This window comes from Takifugu rubripes, chromosome 16 (assembly GCF_901000725.2).
Source record: "Takifugu rubripes chromosome 16, fTakRub1.2, whole genome shotgun sequence".
In the NCBI taxonomy this organism is placed as follows: Eukaryota; Metazoa; Chordata; class Actinopteri; order Tetraodontiformes; family Tetraodontidae; genus Takifugu; species Takifugu rubripes.
In genome coordinates, this window is record NC_042300.1 from 6,850,205 (window position 1) to 6,865,825 (window position 15,621).

General features: G+C 49.0%; 2 protein-coding genes across 3 annotated transcripts; one reads left to right on the top strand and one right to left on the bottom strand.

Moving 5' to 3' along the window:
* Window positions 1-108: 108 nt before the first annotated feature.
* Window positions 109-4,575, bottom strand: vps18 (VPS18 core subunit of CORVET and HOPS complexes). 2 transcript variants are annotated; one of them, XM_003971548.3, is made up of 10 exons: window positions 4,411-4,575; window positions 4,155-4,292; window positions 3,923-4,064; window positions 3,759-3,850; window positions 3,359-3,609; window positions 2,930-3,283; window positions 1,587-2,849; window positions 1,247-1,456; window positions 915-1,151; window positions 109-831 (listed from the first exon to the last, which is right to left on the bottom strand). In XM_003971548.3, the coding sequence occupies exons 1-10, from the start codon at window positions 4,469-4,471 to the stop codon at window positions 535-537; spliced, it is 3,045 nt and encodes a 1,014-aa protein (XP_003971597.2). In that variant the 5' UTR covers window positions 4,472-4,575; the 3' UTR covers window positions 109-534. The 2 variants fall into 2 exon arrangements, with proteins under 2 accessions (XP_003971597.2, XP_011610255.1); XM_011611953.2 differs by having other exon boundaries at window positions 535-831; window positions 4,407-4,575.
* A 501-nt stretch (window positions 4,576-5,076) lies between these two features.
* rhov (ras homolog family member V) lies at window positions 5,077-7,742 on the top strand. The gene is made up of 3 exons (XM_003971549.3): window positions 5,077-5,478; window positions 5,598-5,656; window positions 6,079-7,742. The coding sequence occupies exons 1-3, from the start codon at window positions 5,274-5,276 to the stop codon at window positions 6,523-6,525; spliced, it is 711 nt and encodes a 236-aa protein (XP_003971598.1). The 5' UTR covers window positions 5,077-5,273; the 3' UTR covers window positions 6,526-7,742.
* The last annotated feature ends 7,879 nt before the right edge of the window (window positions 7,743-15,621 follow it).

Consider the following 15,621-nt stretch of genomic DNA (forward strand, 5'->3'; position numbering starts at 1 on the left):
TTAGCTTTCTGCCTCAAATATCCATGGTCTGCTTGCGCTACCTCATGTGCGACTACATACATGAACACACGCTCCTACGTGGATGCACTTGTCTCTCAGAACAGCTGATTATTCGACACTGAAGTATTTATTACATTTAAACAACAAAGCTGGGTGGCTACAGTGAGCTTGAATGTTCCATCATTGATTTGCTAAACAATGAGTGAATGAAAAAAACTAAAACCAGCACGACGCAATGGCTAAGGATCACAGATTCGGTATTTTTAGTAGACAAATCAAGTGCATGGAATTGATCAATAGTGCAGTTATGTCAGATTTCAGGCTTTGAACCTTCTTCTGTCAATATAAGAGATGCTCAGGCACAATGAAGCTACTTTAAAGCTGGGAACTATTCCCCTGCTCCACATCTTGCATCATTTATTTGACAGTGGCATACAAAGGTCTTTAAAATAGCTTGAAAGCTGCATAACAAAGATGGAGGCGATGCAGCCGCTACAGTGCCAGCGACATAAATAGTACACGGTAAGCGCTCATTCATAGCCAGCTGGATTTCTCCTCCTCAAACTTCTCCGGGTCAATAAAAGGTTTGTCGATGGACTTGATCATCAGTTCGCCGCAGTAGACGCATTCAGACGCCACGATGTCGTCAATGTCTGATTTGATCTGCTCGCGGCTGGTGACCGCGCTGCCCTTCCCTATGCTGGAGGTGTCTCCTTCTTCCTTGGGGGCTGGACGGTGCCGGGACTTTGAGGTCTGAGCGGTAGCGGCCAACTTCCTCTGCAGCTCCTCCAGACGAGTCTGCTTATAAGACGACAGCTGGGGGGTCACTTCCTGCAGGCGAGATTTGAGAAGTCCGTGTTTTTAGAAAATACAGCAGCAAAAGGGAGTTTTTGTGCGTGCGGCCTCATCCTTACCTGAAAGAGGCAGTCGGAGTGGAACATGTGTCCGCACAGGAACAGATAAAAGGGCCTGCTGAGTAATGGGAAGTCACAAGAGGCACACTTTTCCTGGGAATCCACCACGCCATATTTGTTCCTCATTTCTTGGATGTCTTGTCTGATGCGTTTGGCGCTCTCTGTGGCCTCCTCCATTTCCTGTTTCAGCTCATCGATGTGTTGATTGTACTCCTCCAGAGAGCTACAGATTGCCTCCTGAGGGAAAAGGGCTTTTGTTATTTTCTGCATTCTGTCAGTAAGGGTGGATGGGACTCTTATGGAACACGCTTGAACGTCGGCTAATTACAGACCTTAAAATGGTCAATGGTCACGAAGTCTGGGAAGAAAGGGAGGATGTCTTCAATTTTGAGCAGGTTGCAGCTGGACAGGCAGTTCATTGCCTTCTTCACATCTTTCTCCTCCTGCACCACATGCCGAGCGATCTTCAGCCACAACTTCTTCTGAAGCTCCTCGTCATCCTCGGGCAGGTCCGCGCAAGATTTAGCCAAGTCCACATCCACCTGTGGACAGTGAACACATCACAAGTTAGCACCATTTCTCAAAATGTATTATTCCAGGGTTGAAAATAACCTGATGAAAAACAGTATTTCGATTCATCTCGGGGCATTTCCAACCTACTGCGTCACTTACCTGTAAAGCAAGGTCCACGGCCTCTTCGTACAGCTCCATTATCCTGTAGACCAGCACGCAGGCCTGCAGGTATCCATGTTCAGAGCAAAGCCTGAGGGCGTACTTCAAGTCATAGTGGATCTCTGAGGCCTGCGTGCCCGCTTGTTCCAGGTACCACAACAGAGAGTCTGGCTTGTATCTGGCATAGAGGGACAGCAGGTAGTTGTGGATGGCCTCCTCGGTCACGGTCATCTCGTACACGCAGAATTCTATGTAGCGGATGGTTTCGTTGATCTGCTGGCTGCTGCCCATCTGGCTATAGTTCATCAGAGCCGGGATCAGCTTCTTTGGGTCCAGCCGCTTGCCCATCTGAACCCAGGCGTCGACTACTTTTTTGGGAATGTGCTGCATGAGGACGGGGGAGAACTTGTAGAAGAGCTTCGGATCGCAGTGCTTGGACAACACCTCCAGGGCGGCGCTGTAGTCGTCGTGCTGGCAGTAGTGCGATATCACCCTCTCGTAGTCCTGCATGACGACCGAGAAGTAGACCATGTCGTCCACGTTGCCGTGGCTGGCCAGCAGGTCGTAGATGGTGCTGCGGTTGTTGAAGAGGCACTCCTTGTGCTTGGGGTTGCTGAGGAAGTCGTGAAACTCTTTGCGGGTCTCCTGGAAGATGATGGTGTTTCCGTCGCTCTCCAGCTGGCCCAGCTGATTCAGGTAGAGCTCGGAGAGCCAGGTGACCAGCAGGGTGATCTGAGTTCTCTCGTTCTGTTTCAGATTGTTTAGTTTCTTCAGTAAGAACTCCTTCAGTGCTTCCTCTTGTTTGGCTTCGATGAACTTTAGCGCTATCTCCTCAAAATACTTCTGGGTTAGCGCATAGCATTTAGCACTATCAAGGTATCTCTTGTTCTGGAAGCAGTGCTCGGCCTCCTTGGCCAGCACCATGTCCATGCACTCGGGCCGGTCGCGGCAGTACTCTTTGGCCAGATCGAACCGATTCATGCTCATGTACATCTGCCAAACGTCCCTGGCCTCACGCTGGATGTGGTAGCGGAAGACTGCCTTCTCGGTGTAGATCCAGACCAGCCCACCAACCGGATCCTTGATCATCTTCTTCAGAGTGCCAGCTTTGTCTGGGAACACATCCTCGTACACCACCTCCCCGTTTAGAGTGCAGATGGCTTTGACGCGATCGTGGAGCAGCAGCAGAAAGTGGAACTGCGTCAGCACGATGGAGATGGGCTTGTTGGCACTAATGTCAATGTCCGAGGTGTACTCCCACACCTGTGTGCAACAGGAGGATCGTGGACAAATGATGTGAAACAAAGAGGGTATGGGATGTAAATTTAATAACACACACTCACCTGCACGTCGCTCAACAGAGAGTTGGGCCTGACAAAGTCTAGTTGACCATAGAGAACTCCGTTTCCCATCATCCACGCGAACGCATTTGGGAGGGTGCGAAGCTTTGAGGTGTAAAATGTGATCTCGCTGTAACCCATGTTGGCTGGAAACTCCTGGAAACTGGGCAGCTGGTCCTGGTTCTGGCTGAAGATGGAGCTAAAGCACTGCTGTTCGGACCCCTCCACCTCCTTCCCCACGAACTGGAACAGGCGTTTGCGGGTGGTGGCAATGATGTAGTCCTTGTTCTCCAGGCCGCGCTCCACCTCCAGGCAGCAGACTGGCGCAGGATTACCATCCTCCTCGAGCGAGTGGACCTGTCCAGGACGGAATCAGAATCATCCAGCGTCCCAGTCATAAAAGCCGGGGTTAAAAACTGCACGTGCCCCGACCTGTCTGAAGTACTGATCTGGATTGGTGTTGAACAGGCTGGCCTCAGTTGCAGAGATCTCAGCTTCAAAGATGACGCCCTGACTGGTTCCAACCAGGATGGGTCCTGTGTTGGTCTCGTTGCCAAACTGCTTGTTCCAGCCCACGCACTCAATGAGGTGGCCTCTCCAGCGGGACAGACTACGCACCTTCTGTGTGTTCCTGTTGAGATACAGGCACTCTCTTGTGCTCAAGCCGATGAGCAGATGTGAGCCTGCAATATGGAGAAGATGGAGGAGGATGTCGATGAGGTTGTCAGAAAAAAATATCTTTCCTCCAAATAAATAGTTAATCACTGCATGTGACTGAATGTAATGAAAGGTGAAATGAATGAAAGGTGAATGTTTACTGGGTTTTTCTCACCAGTGGGGTCAAGGAAGAGTCTGTGGACTGTGCTGTCGTCTTTTCTTCCCAACTCAATCTGGTTTCGTTGATCTGGTTTGGTCAGGTCGATCCTGAGTGGAGAAGATTTCCAGGTTACAAGGTGGAAATAAAGATGGGCAGTCATCATGCAAAGTAGTATTTGCCTCAGCAGGGAATCCTTTCCTAGATTCATGCAGAGTTGATTATTGCAGACGACAAGATGATTTATCTTCTCTGGTGGAGTGAAATCGACCCTCTGCTTGTTGAATATGGGTTTCTCTTCTTCGAGTCTAACATTGACGAAACCTAAAATGGGGACAGTCGGTGTGAGGATTAAGTGCGCAATCCATTGTTTTCACATCCATAGTGCAGCCTGAATCATAAGACGGGGCTCACCTGTATGCGGTATCCCGACGTTTGTGGTCGACAAGCGACTTAGCCGCTGAGCGCTTTTCCCTCGGTTCTGCGAGTCCTCGTACTCGTCCAGAATCGATGCCATGGCAGAATGAAGCGTAAACCACCTTATTTCACCACCTATAAATAAATGTCGCGGCTGCTAAAATGACTGTTCTCATCCAAAAACTGAAACGACTTGTGTCGACAGCGCATTAAGTTCTCCTTTTAAAAGGCTCCAGCAGGCCTACTTACATACATTCCTCTAAACCGAGTCCTGGTGTGTAATCTCCGGCGATATTTCGGTACGCACTACACATATGATAATATTAAAATTCAATCATTCATGCCGCTAGCTTAGCTTCCAACTGCACAACACAGGGAGAGCACGAGAATCAGGTGACGAGTCATGTGATCACATTGGGCATTGTGGTCATGCTACCAGCAGGGGGCGCAGTTTGCGCAGATTTTCGGGCAGTTCGTGATTGTGTACATCAAATATCCATTTAAGTTTTATTCTCGCATCATTCTGATATTTTTTCTCTAGTTTACGTGATTTTTCCTCGTGAGCCAATAATTTGCAGCTTCTCTTGGCTGAAATGATGTTCAAACATCTTCAAAGTGTAACACAAATCTTAATAGCAAACCTAAGTGTACACGTGTAATGCCCGTTTTTAAGGTTTTATTTTGATATTTATAAATTCATAGTACTTTTGCGGATTTGCTCATTAGTTTTGGCAAGCAGTGTACGTCCATATAACACTTGTGGGTTAAATAGTTTCTCTTTTGCTATAAACTGTTGTTTTTTTTCACGACCTGCATTCAAATCCATTTTTCTTGCATTCACTTTTAATCATAAATTTGCGATACTATAACTGCGAAAAAAATCAACAGAGGGACTTTTGCTGCTGGAGCGCCGAGCAAGAACAGTTGCGCCTCTTAGGTGGGAGTGTTTATGTAAATCCCGACCAGCCTGAGCGCAACCCTGAAACCCAGCAGATAAGTACCGTCCCACTCACGCTGCCCGTCAGACAAGGCAGAAACGCTCATCCGACTCCCGGCCTGAAGTCCGCCAGAGCTGGAGAAGTGTCCGCGTTCCTCCACCTTCCTGCGCGCCTCGACATGCCACCTCAGATGGATTACTTCTACCACGAGTCCCGCGTCCCCTCCGACTGTGGACTGACCCGGGAGGACGAGCTGGACCCCGATGTCATCAGCTGCATGCTGGTCGGGGACGGAGCCGTCGGGAAGACGAGCATGATAGTCAGCTACACCTCCAATGGATACCCGGCAGAGTACCAGCAGACGGGCTTTGACGTCTTCTGTGGTGAGTCACGAGCTGTTGTCAGCTTTCCTGAAGTGAAATCACAATGGAATTTCAATAAATTAGCCCAATTTCGAAGTACAATTCGATTAGAGTTAACTTATTGCTGCCTTTTGCCACAGGTCAGGTCCAGGTCGAAGGATCTCCGGTCAAAGTCCAGCTTATGGACACTGCAGGACAGGTAAGATCCCCCCAGGAATCATGTTAAGCTCAAAATTGTCCTTGTTTCAAAAGTGTTGAGAATCCGTCATTTTGAACAATAGTAATTGTTATTCCTTTTGAAATAAGTCGTTGTTTGTGGGAAGAGTCTGAATATTCATAGAGGTCCAAATGGTGCAACATCTTCTCATTTTTGTAGCGTTTTGGGATCATTTTGGTCGTTTTTATAACACCGATTGGGCAGTTTTTCAGCACCTGACAGATTTATTGCACTTGCCGTTTTGTGACGCTCCCGTGAGCTGAGCCATGGCGTCAGGAGCCGAACCGTGACTCAGGGATGATACTTCACCCCAACTGTCGATGTTTCCTCTCCGCTTCGGTGACTCAGCCCGTTTTCACTCGTCCTTCTGTCAGAAACTAACCCTCCGCCTCTCGTCCATCCAGGAGGAGTTTGATGAATTCCGAGCGCTGTCCTACGGCCACACCGACGTCTTCCTCCTCTGCTTCAGTTTGGTCAATCCCACCTCCTTCCACAACGTCACCAAGAAGTGGGTCCCCGAGATCCGGGCTCACAACCCGTCCTCCCCCATCGTCCTGGTCGGGACCCAGTCGGACCTCTTGCTGGACGTGAACATCCTCATCAACCTGAACCGCTCTAAAGTCAAGCCCGTGCTGAGCTCCCGGGCCCGGAGCATCGGCGAGAAGATCAGGGCGGCGGACTACATCGAGTGTTCCTCCCTCACACAAAAGAACTTGAAGGAGGCCTTTGATGCGGCCATCTTCGCCGCCATTAAGAACAAAGCACGCAAGAGCAAAAAGAGGAGGTTCTCGGACAGGCGGGTGAAGGCCTTCTCCAGGTGCAGCTGGAAGAAGTTCTTCTGCTTCGTCTGAACTTCTCGACTCCCCCTGGTGGACGAAACTCTTTTGTGATTTAATTTATTTAAGATTCAGGAAAACAATCGCAGCGAGGTCGGTGAGCGGACGTGCGCGGAGGCGGAGAGACCTCGAGGTTGTTCCAGGTGTTTTCCTCCATACTGGGACCAGTCCAGAGAAACCTCTGTGGCAGCGGAGGAGCTGAGAGAGATCAAAGGATCAAAGGCGCCGTCGCTGTTTTCTGCACTTCCGTTTTTCCAGTTTCCTCACTTTTGGCCTCCGGAGACATTTGTGCTTCATTATACATTGTACAAACCGCTTTAATGAGGCAAACCCTGGTTTTATTTAATGAGGTTAACAACCGTTGCTTTAGTGCAGCTCTTTTTTTAAAGAACCAGGTATTCCTGGCCACAGCTCACAGAGAAACGCCCCAGTCCCAGAGGGGACTTCCTGATCAACACGAAGCAGAAGGCGACAGAAAGTGTCGCTCTGCGTTCGAGCTGGGGCGTCACCTCCTTCAGTGTCTGATGACACGGCTCTATTTATACGCATCAGCTGCACGTCCCGGCTGCAGCGCGAAGTCACACATTCTTACTTGCCTGTCAAGGCTCCCCGGGCTGGTTTGGCTAGATATTCCCTGCTAGCGCAGCCGCTCTACACACCTCCAAGCTCGCCCAGGTTACTGAACGCCACCAGCAGCTGAGCAGGGCTGGAGGATGCGTTCGCGGGCGCTCCTGTAGATCCGTATTTCCCTCTTCTTGATTCTCAGACTGTTGTGGGTTTGGAAGGGTGAAAGGTTGTGATTGCCAGAGGCAAACTTTGGCTTTCGTCACCCAACTCCCGTCAGTCTGGAACCAAGAGGGCTCTGCAGGAGTCCTCCTCCACCCGCCTCCATCAGCCGGGCCCTTTTCTTTCCATTTAAACCCTCCTTAACTCTTCAAATGACAATCGTTGCAGCATCAGAACGGCCTCTAACTGCTGCTATGTGACTGGAAACCAGTACTTTTCTATGTAAATGTGTATCAAAGCCAGCAGAGCCGGGCGGGCTCTGCGCTGCTTTTGTGCTTCTTATAGAAGTCGGAATACTCTGTTTGTTTTAAACGGGTCATGATTTGGCAAGACGTGGACAATAATGAGCATTTGTATCTTTTGTCATTATCAACTGGCGTCATTTTCTGTGTCCTTTTGTTCACTTTGAACGATGTGGTTCAAATAAAGCGAGTGGAAAATCTAAAGTCTCCTGTATTGTTGGGACTGCTGGGATTATTTAGCATCTAGGGGAGGCAGGAAAACAAAGCCATTGCTCTCCGCGGGGAGTCTCCACTAATCTGATTCTCCACTCCAGGTACTTTTCCTGGACCGGACCTGGGTCCACAGATATGATAAGTGACCTCTGGCTTCCAGCCGTGCTCCCGCCGAACCGATTCTAATGCAATCCACATGAATGCGGAGGGGTTCGGCAGTGCCATGCTGTGACTGATGGCCGTGTCTCCCAACATGGTTGGAAGGGTGATTAAATCATGTGAGCTGACAGTTCAACCCACCGCCGGTTCTTTAAAGCTGCCCGAGTTTGGAAAACTACTCAGACCGAGCGGATTTGCTGTGTTCAGGTCCAAGCGGGTGAGTCAGAGATGGAAAAACAAAAGCCGGGCCCGATAAATCAGCAATCTGTTAGCAATTAGTCAGTGTTCCATCATTCCTGTCACATGACTGGGTTCTGTTTGAAGGGCTGTTATCAGCGGGTCACTGCAGGACTGCCTTCACCTTGAGGCAAAAAAAATAAATGACCTCATAAGGAGAGGTCGCGGAGAGGATCGAGGGTTTTGACATCTGACATCACGCGATGACCTTTTGACTCCGGGACCAGTTGTTGCGAGCCGAGATGATCCGGGAAGCTCGGGTCGACGCCAAGAGGGAAATGAAAAGCAAACCCAGGTTTAACCTGCAGAGGAATCGTCAGATCAAGTTATTCCCCATCTGCTCTTTTAGCGTCTTTGCTTTAACGCGTCTATTGTTTCAGCTAACGAGTCGATCACAGCGTGGTTGTCGGGAGGCGGAATACACACACACACACACACACACACGCACACACACACACACACACACACACCTGACTGGACACAAGCTTATCATCAAACACACAGAATGATCCCCACAAGTTTTTTTAAGAAGTCACGTCTACCAGGTCTCAAGGTTTCAGTCTAGCCTAACCCTAGCCTGATGCTAACTGTAGCCTTGATCTCATCATATCTCATCATGACCTTTGACATTTGGACCGAGCCAAGTCCAATTTTCCCGTCAGCGTTTGCTCAACAGACCTGAAACTGTTACTCATCCCATCTCCTTTAAACACTTCTGAGTTTTCAGTTACAGGTTCACCACCGTTTCTGTCCAGTCCTGACTCAAACAGGCATTTTCCCCTGAAAACCAATATTTTCCTTTTGACCTCTGGACATCGGAGGTTCAGAATGAACTCTTGGCTTGTTAAAAAATGTTTCTGCCGGCCTGGCTGTTGGAGCTAATGTCCTAAAAGATAGCTTCATGACCAGGAGCGTGTTTCTGCAGAGGTGTCTGCTATTATTTACAGCGTCTTCCCTACAACCATCGGAGAACACTCGAGTGTCTCTCATCTTGTCTCAGGGTCCACTCACCTCCCAACCCTATATGAGCATTTGTCAGTTCGGTACCTTGCTCAAGGAAACCTGGGCAATCCTTTGAGTCATTAAACAGTTGTGATACAGCCCAACACTTGTACAAAGGCTGCAGTTGCACTACAACATTGTGCAATCGCTGGTTTTAGGTTCCCGCTCTGCTCCCTCTCTACCAGACTCCTCTGACTGTAGCGCCCGTATCAGGAGTCATCAACCAGCTCCTCCTCTGGATCCGGGCCAGTTTCACTCCCTCTGGGTTTGGCTCCAGTCCGAAACTGGCACTGAGGCCTGGGAATCAGCAGGTGCACCGACAGGTCCGCCGGCCCGATGACGGAGCTCATTGGTGCACCTCGTTCCGTTTGAACAGTTATGCCCTGCGGAGGATTTGGCACAGCCGCCGGCATCTTTGTTCACACGGACAGACAAAAGATTCCCCAGAAAATTGTTGTTATTGTGTTTGCCGTCCGACTTTTTCTGAGAACCTGGACCGTGTGTGTGTGTGTGTGTGTGTGTGTGTGTGAGTGACTGTGACTTCTTAAACAATCCTTCATCGATGTCCCTGGGGGACCTTCCATAATGCTGGCGCGTTCCGGTATTGTTTGGAATTAATGTAGAACCCTACAGGAACTGAAACGTGTGGTACAGCATCTGCCTTTCCACGCGTGCATATATAAAAAGCCCCAAAACAACCTCTCTGTCCAACCTTCTTCCACTTTCTTCCACATATGACCCGGATCTCGGCGCCGCTGTGACGTCACGCCGCCGTCGAGGTCATCGCCACGCGCCGGACCCATAATGCACCTGGAAAAGTCAGATTTCTGCAGATTCTGCCTTTGCTGCACTGATTGCACACGTGCGCGCCCGTGCGCGCTCACTCCTGAGCAGTGAAGCGTGTTACCAAGAATCAACAGGTAATCTCCTTCTCCTTCCATCTATTTTCAACTCCAGAGTCAACCACAATCAGACAAACAAACCGGATTCAATGAAAACAAACTGTCAAAACATAAACAGTCAGTTTCGGTGTGAACCGTCCCCCCTCCCCCAATGGGAGGGAGCCTGGAGGCAGCAACGTTTATTCCCGTCCCACAGTCAACAGATTCATCTGCTCAGGTTGAGTAAGACACCAGGAGGGTGAACCTGCAAACAATTTCCCACAGGCAGACGCTCTCACGGCACCGGCAGCCGATAAAGCCGCTCGCTGCTGCAGGATGCTTGAAGTCGAGTCGGGTCATTATCTGGCGCTTTGAACGACTAAATGTCGTCAGTTTGGGCCTCTTTGCTGATGGGCATCGAAGGGTTTAATGACTGTAGATCTTTGAGCGCGCCTGATCAAAGCTGGGCACAGTAGACGGGCGATATGCGCGTTTTCAGAGTGTATTCAGCTCGAATTTAGCATCTCAAACGGGGGGGCTACAGAGGTCGTTATGTAGTTAATGACTCTAAGACCCAGCCTGGTGCAGAAATGAAAGTTTTGCTCCCAAAAAAAGAAGACTGGTGAATTCAATCGTAGAGAAATCGATCATTTTGCATCCCCAGAGTTGAAAGTTATTCCAGATTGACCTCTTATAGGTCTGCTTTTACCAATCAAAGCAGCCCCAAACTTTTCTTCCACAAACAATCCAGCCAGGAGTGTATTTAAAATCTTTTCCTCGCAATTATATTCTAATTGTTTGCATGTTTGGAGTGTTTCTGACGGTGGCTTCTGTGATGTAAAGTAGAAGGGATGTGTGGATGTTGATTCCCCGAAGGTGTCAGGGTGTTATCTGCACACTGTCCTCGTCTGACGGGCTATTCAGGAGGACGATCACCTTTAAACGATGGGGTTATCTTTGGGAAAGAAAGGAGAGTGATCTTCATCTGATTTGAACTGAAAGGGACGACCTTCTGTGCAGAGATGATCACGGCGGAAGGGGGGGGGGGGTTGTATAGTCAGATTCAAACGGGAGTCACGGGTGAAACAACTTGTGATTGATCCGTTTGAAAACTGACGGTTATTGTTTTCACCCACGAGAGGGGCCTGGATTGGCTGCCGCTCTGCAGGGATGGGTGTGGCGCCCGTCTGGGAATCAAGGGGGTGAGGCGTTCTCACAGCGGGGGAGACTGAGGAGAGGCGGGAGGCAGGGGTTGTTGTGACACTGTGGCATTGTAGTAAGCGGTGATGTCAGCCATCGTAGTAGCACCAGCACAGCTGTGACAGGTACTCGCCTGCTTACCTGCTCCTCGGATCGGCGACAATGGCGACTGTGCGTTTCAGTCGGAGCGACACAGGTGTGTTTGGACTTGTTTGACAGAGAGTCACTGGTTGCCGTCCGGTTAGTAAGCGCACACCTACTCATCCGGTTTACGACATCGATCCAGCGTGACCTCATCGGGAAGACAAAAACACAAGTGTTATAATTACAGTTGCAAAACCATTAGTGCGAAATACGAGGGAGAGCAGCGAAGGACACTGGGTGCCTTTGGTTCCTGGGACTGGTCTGGAACAAATAGTGTGTACTTTAATGTTTGTGAATCATGAGCATTTACGAGGCCGGAACAAGCACCATAACAGTCTAAATCTGTATAATTGTTAAATAGAGTAATTAGGGGCACTTTGGTTTCATGGTAAGGCCAAATTAACAAAGAAAATGATTGGATAAGAAGAGGGCGACAGGGAGGCGGTAAACACTCAAGACCTATTGGACTTTTGTAACCTCCAAATGGGTTGATTATCTTTATTGATTCAACTGGTTTTCAAATTGATTGAAGCAGGTTTGAAAGAAACTTTAAACAGTTCCATGAAGTTACAATCAGGCCACCTCAATGTAAAATATTACAATATGTCGGGTGGAATCTGCATAAAAGGAATCGGGCATATTTCTTTGATCAGGTTGAGTCTCTCTTGTGGTTTTATCTGATTTTGTTTAAAGACACAGGAGATCTGTGAATATAGAAAATAGTCCCAGGATCAGCCTTACGTAAGCTGTGAGTACAGCCTAAATGTCTATAGAACAGGATGTACAAACGTTCAAGTGTGTGTTGTTTCTTCTACCTGTTGTCATGATGTAACAGAAAGAGGGCTCCAAGGGACCACTTGTCATTATCTGTTATAACGTCCCGTAAATGAGCCTCCAGCTGTGGCGTCAAACGCACCCAAATGAAGGACTGTTATGTCTTCAAACTTTCCTCCTCTGTTCAGCCAGCAGATTCTTTTCTGCCTTTAACAAGCAACATATGCAGAGAAGGAGAGAAATAAAAGTCAGACACCAAACAGTCATCCTCCATTTCCTTCCTGACTGGCCCTGATCCCGGCCCGCTCGCTCTGGTGATGTCACGTTGCGTGTGGAGCTGTAGTGCGAGCTGTAGGTGCCACGAGCGTGGGGGCACCGCTCCACACGCCACACTCGCATACCCGCAGCAGCTGATTGCAGAGCGCGCGTGCTGTACTTATGCGTGACGTATGGGACACGCATGTGTTTATTATCAGGCTCTGTCATTAGATCGAGGTGTCCCGGCCGGGGGGTGACATCAGCGTGGGCGTTTGAGGTCACCTTCCTCGGCCCGGGTCGGTAATCGGAACAGGCGCGTCGCGAATTAGAGGCACATTTGTTTTCATTTACGGCCTGTTTTTTGCTGCCTGACTCAGCCGGTCCTCACGCAGGATCGGGGGGCCGACATGTGACCCACACGCTCAGCAGGAGTCACAAGGGAAATGCAATCACATCGCTCACTGCCAGACCAGTCAGAGAACCAGTACAGGCCAGAGGCTTCAAAAGGAGGCAGGCTTGGCCCCAGAGGAGAGCGGATGTGTGTTTGCACACACCACCCGGGCGGACCTGTCGAGCCGGCTCCTTCCCTTTCTTATCTCCTGCCAGCAGGTCTGCTGGAGCTCACCTCGCGGCTCGCAGGTGGCGCTCGGCGAGGGCGTGGCCGGCGGAAGCCGGTTTTCCGTTTGAGTCAAAAGCTCAATTTGCATTTCAACTGAAAAAAAAAATGGACAGGTGTCACGTTGCCCAGGTAACCAGCAGATCGCAGCGGTGGCGGTCTGGCGGAGGTGAGACAAGCTTTGGTAAACACACGCCGTGACAGCCTGAGCTGGGATTTTAGGTTGTCACCTGCGCGAGGCGGGGGTCAGGGGGGACTTTCCAGCATGAAACTGGTTTCTGAGTAAGCAAGAGTGGCCCATGGAGACTGAATTATTAATCACAGCAGACGCTCGCTTCCACAGCAGCTCAGTGTAACGGCCTACTTATTCTCTTCAGAGCCCTGATTCTAGGATTAAAGAAGCTAAGATGGCTATCAGGAGCACTTTCCATGACTGGAAACGTGCATTTGGTCACAGGTTCATGTGAGGGAAATGGTTCCTGAGAGGCTGGTAGGTGTTCTTCATGTGCCAAGACCGGTTCTACAATGCCAACCAGGCTTGACCTTTTCAATCGCAGCTTCCTCCAGAGCCGCTGACGTAGATTCAACTCGGAAAAGCTCAACAAACACGAGCATAATCCGTCCTCCCTGAGTAAAAACAGCCACAACGTCAAACATTCCCGTTCAGGTGATCTCTCTCTTGTTGAAGAACACATCTTGAGACTTGTTTTCCTCTCTGAGAGGATGGAAAAGTTACGTCTATCTTCACATCATCCTGTTGTGGTGGAGGAGAAAACAACAGGCTCTGCAAGAGCGCACGGCTGACCCGAGCGCCGCGACCCCCCTCCGAGGCCAAACATTCAAATCCAAACAGACGTCAGATTACACCTGCCTCCGACCACTGTTCTGAGCGGGTAAACAGGCGCATTTCAAACAAAAACAGAGTATTTTCCCTCGGCTTCCTCGGCTCACGAGGACGACAATGCGCGCAGGAGCGAGACACAATCCCGCCATTGTCTCACAAACTGGTTTTGTCAACTTCTGCAAACCGTTTGCATTCAACCAGAGGAGGCAACAAGAGGTCAGAAGGCACGGCAGGAGGCGCCGAAATCTAAAATCCTCCTATAAGAAGGAGACCGTTTCTAAGTTGACCCTGTCTGACGCCCTTTAAACACATCTTTAATATGTTTTCCACGTGTGGGCGACCCGAAGGTGCACGCCTCTGTGTGTGCACGGCGGGTGGTAAAAGGGGAACTCCCCATCTCAGCGGGCTCCAGGTCGATCTTCCCACCACTCAGTCCCTGTAAACTGACCCCAAGATCTCATCCTTCGGATTATCTGTATAAAACATTTACCACAGATCAGAGAAGGAGGTCAGAATTTGCGCAAACCACTTTTAATGTTCTCGAAATGACTAGAGGAGGAGCCACAAAGGTGAATGTGTCATTAAAGCCCTGTTATAAAGGAGGGTAATTAACAGTCCCCACCTCTGCTGAAAAGAAAGCCTCTCTGTTTGTTGCCTCCACGTTACCTGTGAGGGACAGGGCGGCTGCTTCATGAGGCCAGTTCTCGAGCCCCGAGGTGTCACACTCGGTCACTCCCAGGGTGTCTCCTCCGCCTGGTCACTGACTTTGCACCTCTGGGAGGTGAACATTGTCCTGGAGGCCTCCCGCAGGTTTGCCCTGTTGAAAATCACACCCTCCTGTTTATTTTAATGGCCTGTGGAGGATGGAGCGCCCATGCAGGTCTGAGCAGGACTCGGAGAGTGCTGGACGGATGGCCTGGAGCCGGGCGCCTCAGATTCAGAGCTGTTAGGCCTTTTAAACTATAAGCATATCATTAAACACTTTATCACCTTTTAAAAAGGGGTTTGTGCCTTTAAAAAAGCTTCTGCAGATAAAATCTTGTGAAGGCAGATTTCCCACCAGAGTTCATCCAGAGACAAACACACCTTAAATAGAAGGTTTGTTTTAATCTGATGAAGGCCATCTCCACACCACTAAACACTACAAGCATTGAAAATCTGAACAGTTAGATGATGATGATTGATGCATGAAAGTTCTACAGCAGAACTAAGACTTTGAAGATGCGTCCTCTAGTAAAACAAATGCCTACAGAGAGTTTGAAGACAGTCAATGTTTTGAGTGAAAATAGATTCGTGCAACTTGATACTTTTAGCATCATTGCCCAGAAGAATGCGTGATTATTGCAGTGTCCAGATGTGCAGGACTGATTGTGAACAACCTACAAAACTTCCTCCGCATAATACTGACTCCTAGCGGTTTATTGTGAAACTGCTTGCGTATTCTGTATTATTTACCATGTCATAAAACTAAAAAATACATGTAGTATCCAATCGTTAAATAGGATTTTAACACAAATTTTTAAAAAAGGATGAAGGAACGAAATTATCATCTTAGCACGGGTTAACTAAAACATTAAAAAAAAGTGTTTTTATGTATGTTCATTTTATTCAGGAAAGATCATTCTGGCCACACTTTTATAATTGTCACCTTTAAAATGAACGAGTTAACATCCAAAAGTTAAGGTCCAGCCCATCAACAGTCGCAACACCGCAAAAACACCTTTAGTACTTAAGAGGAAGTGAGAATGCGTTTAA

What these genes read in the sequence shown, in the direction of transcription:
- vps18 (XM_003971548.3), bottom strand. Translation starts at nt 4,471, where the DNA reads ATGTGTAGTGCGTACCGAAATATCGCCGGAGATTACACACCAGGACTC. An exon ending in CCGTGGACCTTGCTTTACAG is followed by an intron (nt 1,457 to 1,586) that starts GTAAGTGACGCA and finishes CACTGTCCACAG; the next exon opens with GTGGATGTGGACTTGGCTAA. An exon ending in TGACCATTGACCATTTTAAG is followed by an intron (nt 1,152 to 1,246) that starts GTCTGTAATTAG and finishes CTTTTCCCTCAG; the next exon opens with GAGGCAATCTGTAGCTCTCT.
- rhov (XM_003971549.3), top strand. Translation starts at nt 5,274, where the DNA reads ATGCCACCTCAGATGGATTACTTCTACCACGAGTCCCGCGTCCCCTCC. An exon ending in GGGCTTTGACGTCTTCTGTG is followed by an intron (nt 5,479 to 5,597) that starts GTGAGTCACGAG and finishes CTTTTGCCACAG; the next exon opens with GTCAGGTCCAGGTCGAAGGA. An exon ending in TTATGGACACTGCAGGACAG is followed by an intron (nt 5,657 to 6,078) that starts GTAAGATCCCCC and finishes TCGTCCATCCAG; the next exon opens with GAGGAGTTTGATGAATTCCG.